The 18,197-nt window shown below is 46.8% G+C and overlaps 3 protein-coding genes and 2 non-coding genes across 5 annotated transcripts; 2 read left to right on the top strand and 3 right to left on the bottom strand.

The window, feature by feature from the left end:
- The first annotated feature begins 398 nt into the window (after window positions 1-398).
- LOC124654229 (organic cation/carnitine transporter 7-like) lies at window positions 399-3,871 on the top strand. The gene is made up of 6 exons (XM_047193245.1): window positions 399-441; window positions 1,103-1,371; window positions 2,107-2,344; window positions 2,487-3,024; window positions 3,115-3,317; window positions 3,394-3,871. Exons 2-6 carry the CDS (start codon window positions 1,103-1,105, stop codon window positions 3,616-3,618), a joined length of 1,473 nt encoding a protein of 490 aa, XP_047049201.1. The 5' UTR covers window positions 399-441; the 3' UTR covers window positions 3,619-3,871.
- Window positions 3,872-4,153: 282 nt separating this feature from the next.
- On the bottom strand, window positions 4,154-4,226 carry TRNAE-CUC. The gene has a single exon. It is a non-coding gene; the product is annotated as a tRNA-Glu (tRNA).
- Window positions 4,227-7,527: 3,301 nt separating this feature from the next.
- Window positions 7,528-7,600, bottom strand: TRNAE-CUC. Its single transcript has one exon. It is a non-coding gene; the product is annotated as a tRNA-Glu (tRNA).
- Window positions 7,601-7,887: 287 nt separating this feature from the next.
- Window positions 7,888-11,702, top strand: LOC124657673 (protein STRUBBELIG-RECEPTOR FAMILY 5-like). The gene is made up of 16 exons (XM_047196187.1): window positions 7,888-7,987; window positions 8,083-8,221; window positions 8,352-8,423; window positions 8,516-8,581; window positions 8,702-8,773; window positions 8,864-8,935; window positions 9,071-9,142; window positions 9,241-9,306; window positions 9,453-9,518; window positions 9,600-9,820; window positions 9,944-10,209; window positions 10,481-10,746; window positions 10,875-10,995; window positions 11,092-11,228; window positions 11,313-11,469; window positions 11,565-11,702. Exons 1-16 carry the CDS (start codon window positions 7,888-7,890, stop codon window positions 11,700-11,702), a joined length of 2,031 nt encoding a protein of 676 aa, XP_047052143.1.
- Window positions 11,703-11,898: 196 nt separating this feature from the next.
- On the bottom strand, window positions 11,899-16,552 carry LOC124654228 (TORTIFOLIA1-like protein 2). Its single transcript, XM_047193244.1, has 7 exons — window positions 15,929-16,552; window positions 14,737-14,931; window positions 14,556-14,658; window positions 13,783-14,420; window positions 12,630-13,328; window positions 12,361-12,542; window positions 11,899-12,261 (listed from the first exon to the last, which is right to left on the bottom strand). Exons 1-7 carry the CDS (start codon window positions 16,550-16,552, stop codon window positions 12,204-12,206), a joined length of 2,499 nt encoding a protein of 832 aa, XP_047049200.1. The 3' UTR covers window positions 11,899-12,203.
- Between the last annotated feature and the right edge of the window lie 1,645 nt (window positions 16,553-18,197).

The raw sequence follows: 18,197 nt of genomic DNA, 5'->3' as shown, positions 1-18,197 counted from the left end.
GGCTGTGTGCATCCGTACTGCCATTAGGGTGGGATGTTGTTGCAGAGGCTGGGTGTAATTGATATCTTTTGATATTAATATATTCCCTTTATAGAAAAAAATGTATTTTGAATTAATAAATGAGGGATAAAGAGATCATATGAATCCATTGATGCAGATGCCGGAAATACCTTTTTTAGAAAGAGTATTTATTAAGAAAAAGAGAGATTATTTGTTTACCTTTTAGTCCATATCTATGCTTAGGCGTGAAGCGTACTGACCATGATTTATGAAAGTTAGGCACTTAGCCGTAAAACGGCCGTTTCCTTCCATTTTCCCTTGTTAGAAAAACAAACAGAAACGGGCCACCCGACGCAGTCGTCGTCCTTCTGGAAGCATCCGTTCCCGGCGACTCGGAGGTTGCGCCGGCGCCGGCGCCGGGCTCGGTCCTGCCCCGACGAGGTACTCCTCCCCGGACTCCACCTCTCCCCGTATCTCTCCATCCCAATCCCCCGCTATATTGGAGTCCACGGGGAAGTTCAGACCCCGGTTTCCCTTCGGCGATGCGGTGGCAGTTCCGGCCAGTAATCTGACCAAATGTGCAACCTGGGCAGCCTACACATCCATGGATCTGTGGTGCAAGCGCGAAATCTTGGTCGCTCGAAATTTTAAATCTGACCCGGTAGTTTGGTAGTGTCGTTCTGTTGTTATTAGCTGTTTTTGTGGAGACAAATCTGAACCTTGTTAGGTGAAGAGGCAGAAGCCGTTATCTCTGTTCGGATCGGTGCAAGGAAAGACGATACTTGGCAGCGTGAATCTCAGACCTGAGAGTACTTATTGTAGGGGTTAGAGTATCGCTACTGTCTGAAAGAATATCTTTGTTACTGTCTGAAATTAGCTGTGTTTTTAGATTATCAAATGTTCCCGTGAAAAATTATGGTACTTCGGTTGCTTTAGCTATGTTTGGTGAGGTTTTCTGCTTCTTATAGGGCACCGTAGTTGGGGTAAATATCTGATGTCTCCAATTCGACTGCATACTCTGTCTTATTGGAAAGTTCACATTTTGCCAACCGACACGGAATCAATTAAATGAATTAATCTGTATATCATGGGGTTTTTTCAGATGGAGGATGGTGTGTCTACCTATACTGTCGATGAGGCGCTTGTGTCAATGGGGTTTGGAAAGTTCCAAGCATTTGTGCTTGCCTATTCCGGGATGGCTAAGATCTCTGAGGCGATGGAAATGATGCTTCTGTCATTTGTTGGGCAGTCTGTCCAAGCTGAATGGGGTCTTTCTGCACAGGAAGAGAGTCTCATCACAAGTGTTGTATTTTTAGGGATGCTTGTAGGAGCATACTGTTGGGGCTTAGTTTCGGACAACTACGGGAGAAGGTATGTCTTTTCCTACTTAACCCTTTTTTGTTGGAAATTTGTATTTCAAATGCATTGAACCCAAACAATGTAACTGCGAAAGTTCTCCTGTGCATAGAGAAGCGAGGCATGGAAAGTTGAGCCAAGTAATGTTTTGGAATGATCCTTTTTACGTACTATCCCTTCACTCGATACCTTTACTTTAATCTTGATTAGTTGAGTTTCACTAGTTAGGATGTCTTCTGTGAGAGGCAGATTAATGTAACTCATGTCTATGCTAGAGCTTGCTGGCATCATAACCTTACCCAAGAGGTAGTTAGCTATGTGATGTAGGTTCGAAATTTGTACAGTCCATACTAGTTCAGAGTGGACTACCTGTGTAGCGAGCTGATAGACATAACATCATGGTCAGGTGGTACATTTTCTGTGGCCGCATCTCACTAGCTCAAACTCACTAATTTTGTTAGTTGCATTATTAGGCAAATTAGATGATTTTTTGTATCTTTCTGTGTGGAAGTATAATGAGATTTTTTTTGATGAAATAGGAGCCATTGATGCAGGGAGTGTAGTTAGTACTCTTATCATTATTTGTAAAAGATTTTGGATATTTCTGCCAATCACTTAATCAACTAGATCTGTTATTGACTTCTGACTACTAAGAACCATTATTTTTAGACTATCTATTTGTGTCAGTATATCAGATTTACATACTTTAAGTATTTTCCTTCTCATAGTAGCCACTTCATACTTCTCCAGGGTTGGATTTAATTTCACAGCCCTTGTAACTGGTGGTGCTGGTCTCCTTAGTGCCTTCGCGCCAAACTATTCATCTTTGATTGTACTAAGATTCTTAGTTGGCGTTGGACTGGGTGGTGGACCAGTTCTATCTTCTTGGTTCCTAGAATTTGTCCCTGCTCCCAACCGAGGAACTTGGATGGTTATTTTCTCAGCATTCTGGACCATTGGCACAATAATGGAAGCTTCGCTTGCTTGGGTATATTCCTACATCACTACGAAATTCTAAATTCTTGATGGCACAAACAGATCGAAGCACACAGACATTCACTCTAATTTGTAACTCTTCCTATTTTAAGAAGACATGCTAATTTGTAGGCACTTATCTGCTTAATTTGCAGGCTGTGATGCCAGCTTTTGGCTGGAGGTGGCTGCTAGCACTTTCATCATTGCCATCATTTGCCCTACTACTCTTCTACCCATTGACACTTGAGTCACCAAGATACTTATGCATGAAGGGCAGAATAGCCGATGCACTGCACGTTATGGAAACAATGGCACGAGTAAACCGTGTGGCTCTCCCTTCTGGACGGCTTACTTCTGGCCATCGAATGGAGCTCCACGAGATTTCAGATTCCTCAGAAACTGCGCAGTTGGTTTCAGCTAGGAAAACCAACCCAGCTGATCATGCTAGCAAATCTGGGATCGGGGGCCTCAATGCCATCTTGAGGCTTCTGTCCCCAAATTTAATTAGATCAACTCTTCTTCTTTGGACCGTTTTTCTTGGTCTTGCCTTCTTATACTATGGCCTTGTTTTGCTAACCTCAGAATTGAGTCACGGAAATAGGATTTGTGGCTCAGAAGGAGCAGTAGCAATTGAAACAACCCACACAATCGATGCTAATCTGTACAGGAATGTATTCATTACTAGTTTTGGAGGTATGTGTGCTTTCTCGTAAGGCCAATCTTATTTGCTTACAAACCCTTTCTTGATAATCCTTAATATTCATGTCACATTGATTGATGCAGAGGTTCCTGGCCTTATTCTGTCCGCTGCCATCGTGGACAAAATCGGGCGCAAGCTCTCGATGTCATTGATGCTCTATATCAGTTGCCTGTGCATAGCTCCACTCATGTTCTCTCAACCAGAATCTCTGACGACTGTCTTTTTGTTTGGAGCGCGCATCTGCATTTCTGCGAGCTTCATTGTCCTGCACATCTACGCTCCTGAGGTTTGTTCATGCCAGTACCCTCTACTCTGTTAAATATTTTTCGTCACACATCTCACACGTATATTCCCTGCTGCAGATATACCCAACAGCAGTCAGGGCAACTGGCGTTGGGTTTGCGAGCTCGATCGCCCGCTTAGGTGGGATCTTGTGCCCTCTCGTAGCCGTCGGTATGGTGCACGCGTGCCACCAGACCGCGGCCATCGCAGTATTCATCGCGGTGATGCTCGTCTCAGCCGTCGCCGTATCATACTTCCCCCTAGAAACAAGCGGGCGGAAATTGAGCGACCACATCGCTTCGTAGAGCGAAGCTGCGACGGACACCAGACATTGCTGCTGTTGCTGTCGCTAGCATAGATTCTCCCCATACACAATAGAGTTGAGGCCAGAGAAGCCGCACAGTTTCTTTCCTCTTTTTTAGATTACTGTTTCCCCCTGCAAGAGCATAGAGAATAGAAAGATATGAAGTGAATGTGATCTTGGATCCTGGATATTGTTGATTACACTCCTTTCAGCAGATATGTACACTGATATATATATATATACATTATGATTTTTGAGGGAAATAATTCACTGCTAATCTGAAATGTCCATTTTGCTACGGTCTCCATTTGATTGTATGTAAAGGCACCTGTATCTAGGTGTTAGTTGAGCAATTAGGGTGTACAGTAAAGATTCAAACATATATTGTCCATCAATCATCATGTTTCCTCTAATTTAATTTGTGCTCGCAATATATGTTGATTGCAAAAAAATAGGAAAAACTTCGTACGAGATGAACAAAAAATTGTGCACACAATATAGGAGAAAATTGCATTCCTATCAAATATGAATAAAAATTCCGTCGCCGGGACTTGAACCCGGGTCTCTCGGGTGAGAGCCGAGTATCCTAACCACCTAGACTACGACGGATTTTGTACATTCAAAGAAAATTCACAGTTAAGAACTATGACCTTATGGTACAGGCTCTGTTAATTGGTTCCTGTACAGGAACGGCAAAAGAAAACCAAATGGCATGCACTGATGCACCATCGCCAAGAGCCCACCTGATGTTGCTGCAAGGCATGTATCAAGTTCGTCGACCATGTCTCCAAGGCGTTCTATTGTTCTACCTTGGCGCCCAATTAGAAAATATGCATGGATTTTGTACTTACACGTACGTGTGCGGTGTTTCCATCACCGTTCATTTATTTCTCGAGATTCCTGCTCACCATGGCAGATGAAAAGATTTCTATCTCTCTTTTTTTTTATCCGAATCTGAAAGCAAAACGAACGGTGACGAAAACATCCACACCTATGGAAATAAGTACAAAAGTATTTCCATGTACTTAAAATCTTAGTTTCTTTGTACTGATAGTGAATTTCAATGGAACCTTTGGTCCAGGCATAATGGAGCCAAATCGTAAGAACATTGCATTGTTACCTTGTGACACTAGCAGAAGTCAACGTATGAGAGTTGGTTGTGAGAATCGGCTTTAGCAGAAAATAATGAGCAACTCTAAACAGAGTTGAGGTATTTTTCCAAAAAAAAGTGACTACAAATAAAAAACCAAATTACGGGAGTCAGGTAAATGATGAATTAACTCAAATAACTTTAGAGCCGCTAAAAAAAAATAGCTCCAAAAAAATCATATTGGAGTCAGGGAATATTTGAAACAGACCCCAACAATTTTAGAGTCAGAAAGGAACATACTAGCTAATCCACAAAATCACATTGGAGCTCGACAAAATTAGAAACCGACTCCAAAAAGAAAGCCGAGTCAGTCCAAGAATACAATATTGGAATCTCATAGAATAAAACAGACTCCAATAAATTAGGAGTTTTCTTTTTCAAAAACCAACTAAAACTTATGTTTCATTTATCATTTTCTTTTTTCAGTACCCGCAAAGCCGGGCTCAGAATTATGGACGAGGCTTGAATTATGGACGAGGCTTGAAACCGCAAACCTTGTCCATAATTTTGAGCCCGACTTTGCGGGCAAGCCTCGTTCGAAATTCTGAGCCAAATCGGAAGAACATTGCATTGTTACCTTGTCCATGGTTCTTCTAGTTCATTGAAGGTAGCTTCATCTATTTTGTGTTCTATTAGAAATATGTTGCTAGGGCATGCGTGCGTGGATCAGAGGTTGGAGAGTTCTCCTTTACGTAAAAGAAAAATATAAAGCTTGATGGTGACAGGGGAGAAGGTACATCCTTATGATTTTTTTATTGAACTGCCCTTGCGATGTTGTTGATTATCCCCACAAAAAATAGTGGAGAGGGGACGGGGCTGGCTTCGGACATGCATGAGTTCTACAAGGACTCTGCCTCCGGACGGACCGACCTCGCAACAACATCATCACGGTCCATATTACCTTACCCTGTCTATCTACTAAACGCGAGACGAAAACAGGACCCAACCCCGCGCAACGCCACAACCTCGCGGAAACATGGCGGCGCCGATCGTCGTAGGAACGCTGCTGCGCCGTTCCAAGCGCGCCCGCACCGCCCAACCTAGCCGGTACGTACGCTTCGTGTCCACTAGTTGCTCATCTCGATCCATTCATCATCATTCTACTACTGTACATGGAAAACATTTCTAAAATCGGTCGAGATTCATCGTGACTTTGCATGCAGGAGGGACTGGGCCAACCTGACGGCCGGGCCGGCGGGGCTGATCGCCGAGCAAGTCCTCGAGGACGACGTCGCCGGATACCTCCGCTTCCGCGCGGTGTGCAGCGCGTGGAGGCGGTGTACCGAGACCCCGCACGCACACGACGGCCTCGACAACCGCTTCCATCCCCGCCGCTGGATCATGCTCCCCGAGGTATTCATCTACAACGTCGACCGCCGCGACTTCCTCAATGTCTTAACGGGGGAGCGCATCCACGTGGACCTCCCGGAGCTCCGGGGCCAGCTCGTGCTCGAGCGCACCTCCGGTGGCCTCCTCGTCCTGCTGTGCCGAAATGGCACCGGCAACATGAGCCTCCTCAACCAGCTCACCCGGCAGCTCACGGCCCTCCCGAATGCGGCCTCGTTGCTCAACAGCCAGGACAAACTGGAGGTGCTCAGCGCCGGCCTCGCCGACAGCTCGACGGTGGCGCTGCACTTGGACGACCGTGAGATGGAGATCGCCGTCACCAAGCCCGGCGACGAGCGGTGGAGCTACCACGCGCGGCCAAAGCCGTCCTCGTACTGGGACACGGACTCGGACTCCATCGTCTCAGCCCTATCGTTCGCGGACCGCTTCTACTGCGTCACCGAGATGGGTGTCAAGGCGGTGGACTCCGCCGCCGCCCCTGGCCGGCAGCCGCAGCTCGCGGTGGTGGTCGAGGAGGGGAGAGGCGCGCACGAGAACTACCTAGTGGACAACGACGGCGAGCTAGTCAGGGTGCGGCCGAGGCCGGGACTGAAGATGCCCAGGTACGAGGCGCACCGGGTGGACATGGACGCAGGCAGGATGGTGCCCGTCGACGACCTGCGCGGGCGCGCCGTGTTCGTCTGCAACGGTGGCCGCTCCGTGTCGGTGCGGGCCGGGTTGTCCCCGTCCGTCAAGGCCAACACGGTCTACAGGTGCACCTGTAACGATGACAACAGGCCGACGATTGGCGCCTACCATTTGAAGAAGGGATGGAAAACATTTGACATGCGCGTCCGCCGGGACAGCACCATAGACTACTTGTCGCGCTACGTGTGTCGCTCGGAGGATGCCGTGGTGCCGGCGCCGCTAAGCCGCTGTCGACGTGCTTGGGCGGCGGCGGAGGCGGCTGCTGCTGGTGATCCACGGAAGCGCAAGCGGAAGGCCAACTCCATGGTGATTGGGGACGAGTGGGTCAACTAATAGTGGGGCGTCCACCGGGATCAAATTATAATTCCCTTGCTTGCATAAATGGGTGTAAACAAACATCATAATAAATTAAGAAAATATTGGCAGCATTACGCAAAAAATTCCTACAAAGCCCTCTTAAGTCATCTTATGATGACATATGTCGTGACTTTCCCGCAAAGCCCCCTTCACCACGCGACGAGGGGAGAGGGAATAAGGGGTTGAAGTGCGAATTATGGTTTTGCCTACCGGTCGACAACATCATTCAGCGGAACATTTAGGATATACGTAATAACTCTCTAATTTCTGCATTTTTACCCATCAAATTATAATTCTCTTGCTTGCATCAATGGGTGTAAACAAAAATCATAATGAATTAAGAAAATATTGGCAGCACTAGCAAAAAGTTTCCGTCGCCGGGACTTGAACCCGGGTCTCTCGGGTGAGAGCCGAGTATCCTAACCACCTAGACTACGACGGACTTCGTTAATTCGGCGTAGGCTTCGGTTATTGATACAATTGGCAAGTCTGCCATGTTGCTGAAACATAGCCGACTACCAATGAACCTTTAAAACGAGGGGCATCCCGCCATTCTCGCTGCTCGGCCGGTGAGGACATATGCTGCGCCTCTCTCCCGCCTCCCAATTTTAGAAATCCAATCCTCCACCCACCATTAGCCATGAGCGACAGGAGGAGAGGTGACGTCCTCCTGCATGCTCCCTGAGACAGACGACGACGACGAAGCCGCGCCTCCCTCGACCACGCGCCATGGACCGTCGACGGCCGACGACGCCGCCGCTGGCCAGCGTCGCTCTTCTCTTTTTTGTCGCCGTCACCGCCGCGGTAGCCAAGACAGACCGGGCTGATGGTGAGTGAGAGATGGGGATTTTATTTTTCTGATCTACCTACAAACACATGGGTTCTGAAGATTCTGTGCGTTATGTCGTTCTTCTCTTCTTTCAGTTGAGGCGCTCAATGTGCTGTTCACTAGCATGAACAAGCCGTCCAAATTGGATGGCTGGAAGGCGGACGGCGGTGACCCGTGCGACGATGACGACGAGTGGAAGGGGATCGAATGCAGCGGCTCGTCCGTCACGGAAATGTAATTGCCTGCCTGATGAAACTGCTTGCTGAAGATGGGGGGATCTTTTAACGACCTCTTTTCCTTGCTGTATTTTAAACACAATATATTTGACCCCAGTTTGTTTTGATCATGTTGCATCATAGAGCAGTGACCTGTCGGGGCTCGATTTGACAGGCAGCCTGGGATACCAGCTCTCCGGCCTGAAATCAGTAACTAAATTGTGAGTTGTGTGCCACTGTGAAATTCATTTCCAGTTACCATTTGTCGTAGTTGTGCAACTTAGTTGAATTTTGCTTCTTTTGCGTAGCACAGTGACGTGAGCGACAACAAGCTCAGCGGCGAAATCCCCTACGCGCTTCCACCGAACCTGGTTAAGCTGTAAGTTTTCCCTGTTTTTCTTTCCTATTTACTGGTAGCATTCTGGTTTGTAGTTTCGAAGTTACTGTTAGCATGGGTATTGGGAAAATCCAATGTATTTTCTAATGTTTTGTGTTGCAGAAATCTTCAAGGGAATGCATTTACCGGTGGGGTTCCTTACTCGATATCTCAGATGTCTGATCTGGAGACGCTGTAGGAATCTATTCATACTGCTCTTTGTTGCCTTTTTCATGATTCTTTTTCTTGAATAGTCACCTAAACTTCCTTTTCAACGGATTGCAGAAACGTCGCTAATAATCACTTAAGCGGGCAGTTGACGGATATGTTTTCCCACCTCCCAAAACTCTCAAAAGTGTAAGTTAAGCATATCAAATTCAGAGTTCCCTGTAGTATCTCTTAACAAGTATACAGTAGTTTTACTAGTAGTTTGTATAATAAACCATAACAATGATTTTATTATGAGAATCTCTATACTATATGTGTCCTCAGGGATCTCTCTTCCAATCGCTTCTCTGGTAACCTGCCACAGAGTTTCCAATACCTCTCAGGCCTCAAGACACTGTAAGGAAACCGAATTGCATGGACTGTACTAGCTATATTCCTTGATTGGCTCTTTGGACCTAGAAATGACTAGCGAATCTTTTGAAAAATATATCCAGGAATTTGGAGGGAAACCAATTCAGTGGCCATATTGACATCCTGGCCAAACTCGATCTCGATGATCTGTAAGTATTCCTCAAGTAAACACCGCATCTCACGCTATTAAAAAAGTACATGTTTGACATAAATAGCTGGAAAAAATGTACGAATTCGCTTCACTTATGAAGATTCAGAACTAAGCCAGAATTGTTTTCCTCCCTTTGTGATCAAGGAATCTGCAGAATAACAAGTTCACTGGATGGATTCCAAGTAAATTGAAAGACATTGACAGTCTCAAGTAAGCGGAGCTTCCACCTGATATTACTCCTTTTTTTACTGCCCCTTGATGAGTTATGACAGTTTTAGCTGCATTCTCAAGGACTGACGGGAACCAGTGGTCATCCGGATCAGCTCCTCCTGGCATGATGAAGGGATCTTCAGCAGGAAGCTCGTCGAGCGGAGGGAGTGACAGCGGGATCAACGGTTTTGCTATCGGAGCATTGGTGATAGCGGTGCTCCTTGTAGCTGTTATTCTCCTGTCGGTGTTAGCGCGGAAAAGATCCTCTCCTGTCTCATCACACTACTACATGGACGAGTCAGGTCTGAACCGACATTTAAGTCCCCGTTGCTAGTAAAGAAAATAAATTTTTGTATCATGTCGGTAGTGTTTCAGGTACTGCTACATTTGGACTATGGATGAGGACTTCTGTTTTCCTTTGTCAGGTCGTACGTCATCAGTCGAGATGCAGTCGCTGGAGAAATCGACGTCGATGGACTGTAAAACACCACCTGCTGTGCCTCGCAAGTCGATGAATGATAATGAGTTTGAGAACAAATTGAATAATTCGAGGCGAATCCTGGATCCAATAAGCATGGTATCTTACTCATCATCAGACCTGCAAGCAGCCACTAGCAGCTGGCACAGTAGTAGGCTAATAGGCCAGGGAACGATCGGTCGTGTTTACAAGGCAAAATATGCCGGTGGACAGGTATGTTCTCATGATGTTCCTCCAAATAGATAGAAAAATGACCTATCTCATAATATCATCTCAAGAAATCAACCATGTCTGAAAGTTAAAATTGCATCTACAAGATGATGTCAAAGATGCACATAATAACATCTAGCAGCAACAAACCGTTTGAACTGAATTTTGGCAGTTTAGTTCTGTGATGTGGCATGAAAGGAGAAGGGCCATATAACCATAAAAGCATAAACCCCATTTCCGCTAAAGTTTATCATCTGCCATAATGATTTTTCAGGTACTGGCTGTCAAGAAGTGTGATCCATTGAGCTTCTCGGGTAGCAGCGATTTCATGGAAATCGTCAACGGCATCTCCAAGCTGCGCCATCCGAGCATATGTGAGATTGTGGGTTACTGCTCCGAGCCCGGGCTCTACATGATGGTGTATGAATACCAGATGAACGGGTCCCTCTATGAGTTTCTGCACTTATCAGATGACTACAGCAGGCCTCTGACCTGGGACACCCGGGTTCGGATCGCTCTCGGTATAGCTCAGGCTCTGGAGTAAGTTCACAAGTAACATTCAAGCCCAGCATTCATAGTGTGTATTTGCATCAGCATGAAGATAACGACTTGATCATGTATTCATGTGAGTTCATAGGGTAAGATGCTACGGTTTCTTTCCTTTTCAGGTACCTGCATGAAACCTGCTCACCTCCAGTCATCCACAAGAACGTAAAGTCATCTAATGTCTTGCTCGACGCTGATCTCAACCCTCACCTCGGCGATTGCGGCCTCGCATTCTTTTACGATGTTTGTGTAGCAAGAACTCTTACCGAAATCTTTTGAGACACTGATTTTGCTTGCTCATAAAGGCCGTCTTTTGACATGGAAAAAAAATCTCTTTAGGATCCAAATGAGAGCTTGGGGCCAGGGTATAGCGCCCCAGAGTGCGGAAGGCCATCAGGTTACACGATGAAGAGCGACGTGTACAGCTTTGCCGTGGTCATGCTTGAGCTATTGACCGGTCGGAAGGCCTACGATAGGTAAGAATGCCTTCCTCTCGATTGTTTCCTGCAAAATTCTTGCGAGTTGAAATGCTAATCCATCAGCGGTTATTCCATGTCCAGCTCAAAGCCGAAAACACAACAGTCCTTGGTCAAGTTTGTGACGCCACAACTTCACGACATGGACGCCCTGGGAGAACTGGCGGACCCAGGTTTGCATGGTCTGTACCCGCCCAAATCGCTGTCCCGGTATGCCGATGTCATCGCTCGCTGTGTTCAGGTTCAAACTCTAACTGAAATCCTCGGAAAATGATTAATCCTCACATGTAAAAACCCTGTCTGAAAACTGGTTGGTGCTGGTGGATGCAAGCGCAGGCTGACCCAGAGTTCCGGCCGTCCATGTCAGAGGTGTCCCAGGAGCTCACCGGCTGCGTCCAGCGTAGTGACAGCGACAGGAGGATGGGCGGTGGCCTTTATAGCGCCTCACAACACAGCGACATGTCCGATTGGTGATGCTGAAGGCCATCTGATACTCACTAGAACAGTATGAGGATAAACAAGATTGATTAATCTAGAGAATGTAAAAAGTGAGTGTATGATTCAAACTGTAGTGAGTATGTAACTGCAGTGAATTCTTCATTCCCCATATTTTTACAGCACAAGTCTGATACTTCACTGAAAGTCTTTTGGCCAAGCACAACCTAGTAATATCAAAGATCAACAAATACATTGCTGGTCAAACATAAACTCCAAAGCTCGTCGATTATCTTTTGCAAAAGAGAAAACTCCACACAAGGCTAAAACAACAACTAGCGCTTTCTTGGTGTTGTTCTAATACACAATAAAACACACATTTTCTTAGCTAATAAACTACTACTAAACTTGCACACAGTAGTCGTAACTAGTATACATCATCACAACAAGAACAGAAAACAACCTCCCTAAAGCACCACTGCAGGCCCATGTTTGAAGTCTGGACATAGGCTAGGGTTATATCACAAGGGGCGAAATGTTTCACATCGCAGCAGCCATGATGGATTCAGTTCCTCTGGACACCCTAGTTGAGATTTTCCTACAATATCAGAAAATCGATCCATCAGTAAAACAGGAAACCAAAATTATGTGGCAGAAATGGTGGACCACTTGTTAGTCAATGGACAATGTGGGCTACCTGCATGGGACAGCCTCACAAACTTTGGTCAGTTTAAATGTAAGCTGCACGATGGCAATTCTGATGGCTGGTTCTGTGGATCCACTGGATGCTGCTTCCTCCAATGCAGAAAGGAACTCCCTCTGAGCTCTCACAGACACAAAGACTTGGCTTGGCTTGTAAGCCGTGCTCAAATCAAGTACCTGGAATGACACACAAATCAGCAAAATCACAATTGAAGTTCTTCAGACATGGAGATTGTTGCAAAGTACAGACAGATTGTTGCTTACCTGTTGAATCCAAGGCAGTGCCAATTCAAATAACTTTGTATTGAGGAATTGGCCAACAATAACCCTTAGAAGTTCGCTTGCTGTTTCACGTGATAACTTGTCAAGAACAGGTCCGGTTCTATCCATCAGGTCAATGAGATCATCACAATCACCATAGCTAAGGGCTTCTGCATATGCAGGCTCCATGCCGTCAGCATCATGAAACTCACCAACCTGATTAGCAGCACATGATGCATTTTGCAGATCAAGCTGATCACACGAACTCGTAAATGGAACCTGAAAGATCCCCTTAATCCCTGATGCTCGATTCCGCACTGAACATGGAATGTATCTTTCCTCTAAGCTCCCAGCCCCAGACTTCATAACGCTGTTACGCGCGTGGCCCTTTAGAAATTCAGGTCCCTCTTTCAGGCATTCGCTTGTGCCCCTAGATGGTAGATCATGAGCCCACTTCTTTTCATGTTTCAAACGAGGAATTGCTGGTGGCTTAAAGTTAGCACCAACAGATGATCTAGGTGTCAAATTAGAAAGCCTGGGTGAAGAAGAGACGGTCTGGTTCTTGAAGACCTTGGAACCAGGAAGTTGATAGCGGTTTTCACTTTGAGTATCTGCATACACAGTTTTGTCAACAGCATTCTCCAAATTGTGTACTTTTGAGTTCAGCACTGACATGTTCTCCACAGAGTTTGACATGAATTCCTACAAGAAACGGTGAAAGAAAGTAAGCGCCTGGGAAGGCAATTCATACATTATTTGTGCATAAGTACTTCTATGCATATCCATATGAAGATTCTGCATTATTTTTCTATACATGATTAGATTATGACAGTAATCATTAATGTGGGTACAAGATTATGATTTTTATTACCATCATAAATTTTCATTTCTTTAACTGGCAAACAGCCTGTCCAATACAACAAGTAGTTGAAAATTGAAAGGGTATAATCTTATCAGGTAACTAAGATCATTCATGTACGTGCTGTTAGCTTCTGAACAAAATCATTGCCGTGCTTTGCAATTAGATCAGATATAGAAAAATTGTCAAATTAGACAAATATGGAGAGGAGTTAATTCAATAAGTATGTGTAGTTGCTTGCTTCCTTCATTTCTTGTAGTTGCTTGCTTGATTCACAAATTAGAAAATAGGAATTACCTGCAGAAGATCAAAAAGATTGGCTTGCTTCCTTTCCATTTCTTGTAGTTGCTTCCTAATAAGGGCTAATTCTTTCGTCGCACTCAGACAACAAGTATGTGTGCCATGTGAAGTGACATCTGTAACACTGGAATCAATGCTCTTACCCTCTCGAACCCTAGGGCACAGCTCAGTAACTTGTGCGGAATCACAGTCTTCAGTGACTTCCAGAGCAGAGGTGACATGCTTTGTCTCACAGCTCCTGCTGGCCACTTCTGATAAAGAAGAGCAATCTTGCTTATCATCCATGGGATCATAGTCATACTTGCCATCTTCATTTACGATTTCATAAGCACTTCCTTTTGCATATTTCAACATGCAGTCGTTGCCGTATCCCTTCTTCCCAAGATCTAGCATTGTATTCTGTTTCGGGACTGATATCTCCACATGCCAGTCACTTGACTGCAAACGCTGCTGATTTGAGGCATTGTTTTGGGGTATTTTGTTGACAGACAATGGGGACCTCCTCTTTACTGAAGTGATAGAACTGCCACTGATAACAGATGCTGAAGGTGTAGGATCAACTCTTCTAAAAGAAGTATCTCTTGATTCCCCATCATGTACACTTCTGGCGTTATGACGATCACCAAAGAAGTTTTCTACAAGTGAAGACAAAAGATTTGAGTACACAGAATAGAAACAAATCTAATTATGTTAGTTGAGTTAATGCTTCAGAACAATTTATTGCATCTTCTTTCCTGCACACTACAGTGAGTTATTCAAGGAATATAAACCTTTTGTGGATGATCCAGCTTCTGACGGTTCTGGAGTATCAGACCCTGGAATAGCTTTCCACAACTGAATGGCATGGGTAACTGCATCACGCACCGGTTTTACCTATCATACGAAGCACAAATATAAGTCTAGCATATGAACAAGATGTCACTGCGTCAAATTGGCAATAGATGTACCTACCTTGTCAAACTTACAACGCTCAAGGGAGCGAAGGCAGGAAGTTCTGAAAGAGGCAACCAAATATCCTGAGCTGACAGCGATACTAGAAAGGGCTAGAGAAGCTGCTTTCCTTGTAGTCCAGTCACTACTCTTCAGGGAATCCAGAATACTTGTTAGTGCTGATGATAAAGCCTGCTCTGTAGTAGCACCTTCAGCCTACAAAATTGGGATGACAGCAAAATAAGAACAGCAACCAATATTTAATGGTCGATCTCTTTAGTTACAGCTTGTGACATAAAACTGAAGATGAAGATAAATACTCGACTTCTGGAAAATATGCAGTCATAGAATCATACTGACAGTGTCAAGCATACTAGGAATGAACAAGCAACAACAACACCTGAATTTTAGGAAGGCTTAGTACTTTGTGTGACAACACGCTGAGCATCTATTAAATAACAGGTAAGTATACTACAGGTTACTACTACGCAGCAATTAATGATGCATGTTACGACTACTTAATCATTCAACTAGCTAGAAATGTAGATCATAAAAACGGAGTACTTTTCTCACTGTATCAGCAAGGTAATCATGTCAAAAGCTAACATACAATATCGTATCCAAGTTATAGCTTGCAACATAAAACTTTTTCTCCGAGAGTACGGACATGAAACTGAAGACAAAGATAAATACTCCCTCTGTCCTGAATTACTTGTCGCAGATTTGTCTAGATACACATGTATCTAGATGCGTTTTAGTGTATAGATACATGCAAATCTAGACATCTAATCCGGGACAGAGGGAGTACTCTGCTTCTGGAAAATTATTTTGACATTGTTGCTGAAGTCATAGTAGCAGTGTGAAGCATACTAGGAATGAACAAGCAAGAACAGCATCCGAATTTTAGGAAGATTTATTTAGTGAGACATATGCTGGGTACCACATTAAACAAAAGATACTTATTAGTTATTAGAAGGAAACATAATACTACTGATTAGTACTTGGCAGCAATTAATAATGCATGTCATGACCACTTAATCATTCAACTAGTATTTAGAACTGCAGATCGTAGAAGCAAAGTAATTATCTCACCATATAAGCAAGGTAATCATGTCAAAATACAGAAGCATATTATGCAACAGCGCTACTACTAGTGAATGAAGAGTTTATACTGAAATGCCACTAATTAGTTATAAGAGAGCAGGAGAGGGACCTGAACAATGCTTCTGATGAGCTCGATCACCGCAGGCTTGGCCATGAAATGCGGGTTCTTGAGGATCTTGACGACACGGCCAAGCATCTGGGGAAGAACAGGGCCGGGGAAGTAGCTGCTCTCGTCAATAACCTTGGCCAGGCACAGCGCCGCCCCGGCCTGCACATACCGATTCTGCTCGCCCAGCGACTCAAACAGCGGCCTGACCAGCGCCACCACCCCCGCCCCACCGTCCCCGTACTCCCTCGCGCAGACCGAGAGCGCGCCGCAGGTGTCGACGCACGCGTCGCGGACGACCGAGTCGGCGTCCCGGAGCCGCCTCACCACGCTGGCCACCACCTTGGGCATGTGCGGCGCCAGCAGGCCCCCCTGGGACCGCGCCAGCGCGCCGATCGCCCTGACGCACTCCCTCCGCACCGCGCTCTTCTGGTCCGCGTCGGTGTCGGCCACGCAGGAGAGGAACGGGCCGATGGTGTCGGGGGATAGCGCGGCGGTGGAGTTCTGCAGCTCGGTCAGCCCGATCTGGTACGTGTCCCTGTCGCCGATCTTGTTCAGCGCCTGCGCCAGCCTGTGCTTCAGCTCGAAGGCCGCCTTGCCCTTGGATGGCGCCGCGTTGGACTTCATCTCCGGGGGTGTGCGACTGGAGCGGGCGGAGTGCGGGGGTATTGGTCAGTGGTGGGTCGAGGAGGGCGGTGAAGTCAGCTTCTTCCGTTGGGGGATGGAGGCCGTGTTTGGGGTTGCTTCGCCACCCATTACTGGATCGACACCTGCGGAACATTTTGAATTTGAGCACGGTGAGATCCGGTGTGTACGTACGTGCATCTTTAGCAGCTGAATTCAAATGTCTGACAGCACCAGACAATCTACTGAAGTGTTAACGAAACAAATTTGAAACTAACAGAAGAGAGGCCGGTGATTTGTGGAGCTAGAAGACAGGTAACTGCATTAGAAATCGGCCGCAACCCTGCACTAGGATTCAGAAACGTGGAGGAACAGAAAGGGGCCAATTCAAACCATAAACCAAACAGAGGAGCGAAGCAGCTGCGTCGTGCATCCGGAATCCGGCCACTTGAACGGATGAATCGCCCAACCGCGTACTAGGCTCTAGCTTGCGTTTGCGCTAGACTAGAGGAACACTCGGGAAGCTTAACTTAAGCCTCGGAAGAGCCCTGGAGACCATCAGATCGGCGGAATCTCCCGGAACTCGAAACGGATCCGCGCGCGCGGGGCACGCTCTGTCCCGCGTCGGGCAGACGGAACCGAATCGAGCGGACAAATCCGAAGCCCGACCCTCCCGGCGCCACGGGTTCTCTCGCGCATTAGAGCAAACAGGCGAGCTACACGGCAGCAGCAGCAGGCCGGCGAGAGAGGAAGGAAGCAGAGCACTTACAGCGGGAGCAGCGGCGGCGGCCCTCTTCCCCTCCGTTCCGCGACGCCTGGCTGGAGAGTGGAGAGAAGCCTCCCTCCCTTGCCTTACCTTGCTTGTGCGCGAGGAGAGAGACGGGCTGGTCCTATACTACTAGCAGCGCAGCAGCAGTGGCAGTGGCAGTAGCGGAGCGGGGATTTGAATTCGAAACCTGGATTGGGAGCAGTGAAAAATGGGAGATTCTTATTCACTTTTACTACTGTAACTTTTCTCTTTTTCGGGTAGGAGGGCGCCAACTCCTAGGCGGCCCGGCGGTCAGCGCGCGGGGACGGCTGCCTGAGCCTACCCACGACTGGCTGGGCCACACGTCATTGACCTGCGGGCGCGGCGAGCCGGTGCTGCATCGGGCGCGTGCTGGGATTTCGAATTCGGAGCGTTGTGGGTGTGGAGAACGTGGGCTCTGTAGGACGATGGCCGCAGGCCGCTGCTCTTGAGATAGGCAGGTGGGGACGTCACGCTCGCAGTGGATAAAGCAGCATCCGCGCAAGAGTACATGCCTACAACGCTAAACGGCGAGTAAATTACAGAAAACTACCACATTTCGGGCTAGGTTAACAGGTCAGTACCAACTTTGGTAATTTTTTCAGAAATATACAACTTCTTGGGCTAGCAGTTACAGATTGCGCAAAGCGGCAGCTGATAGCGTTTTAACCTCGTTGGACCCACTGTCGGGTGCCACGTAGGCGGACGGCCGTTCGCTGCGCCGTTCGTTGCTCGGAGACCTTAAGCGGTAGCCGGTCGGGTCGAACCGCACCGCACCGCGCCACTCTCTCGTCGCTCGCCGGTCGCCGCACCCTCTCGGTCGCCGCGCCGCCGCTAAGCCGTGCTGCCGCGCGCCGCCGC

Source organism: Lolium rigidum, chromosome 5 (assembly GCF_022539505.1).
Source record: "Lolium rigidum isolate FL_2022 chromosome 5, APGP_CSIRO_Lrig_0.1, whole genome shotgun sequence".
Classification (NCBI taxonomy): Eukaryota; Viridiplantae; Streptophyta; class Magnoliopsida; order Poales; family Poaceae; genus Lolium; species Lolium rigidum.
Note: the sequence above shows the minus strand (reverse complement) of the source record. Positions and strands in the feature narration are given on the sequence as shown.

Bases quoted from the DNA above. Each gene is read 5' to 3' on its own strand.
- LOC124654229 (XM_047193245.1), top strand. From the start codon at position 1,103: ATGGAGGATGGTGTGTCTACCTATACTGTCGATGAGGCGCTTGTGTCA. The intron at 1,372-2,106 runs GTATGTCTTTTC...ATACTTCTCCAG, and splicing joins TCGGACAACTACGGGAGAAG to GGTTGGATTTAATTTCACAG. The intron at 2,345-2,486 runs GTATATTCCTAC...CTTAATTTGCAG, and splicing joins TGGAAGCTTCGCTTGCTTGG to GCTGTGATGCCAGCTTTTGG.
- LOC124657673 (XM_047196187.1), top strand. From the start codon at position 7,888: ATGGACCGTCGACGGCCGACGACGCCGCCGCTGGCCAGCGTCGCTCTT. The intron at 11,229-11,312 runs GTAAGAATGCCT...TTCCATGTCCAG, and splicing joins GGTCGGAAGGCCTACGATAG to CTCAAAGCCGAAAACACAAC. The intron at 11,470-11,564 runs GTTCAAACTCTA...ATGCAAGCGCAG, and splicing joins TCATCGCTCGCTGTGTTCAG to GCTGACCCAGAGTTCCGGCC.
- LOC124654228 (XM_047193244.1), bottom strand. From the start codon at position 16,552: ATGAAGTCCAACGCGGCGCCATCCAAGGGCAAGGCGGCCTTCGAGCTG. The intron at 14,932-15,928 runs GTCCCTCTCCTG...CCAATTTTGTAG, and splicing joins TCATCAGAAGCATTGTTCAG to GCTGAAGGTGCTACTACAGA. The intron at 12,543-12,629 runs GTAAGCAACAAT...GTGTCATTCCAG, and splicing joins CACTGCCTTGGATTCAACAG to GTACTTGATTTGAGCACGGC.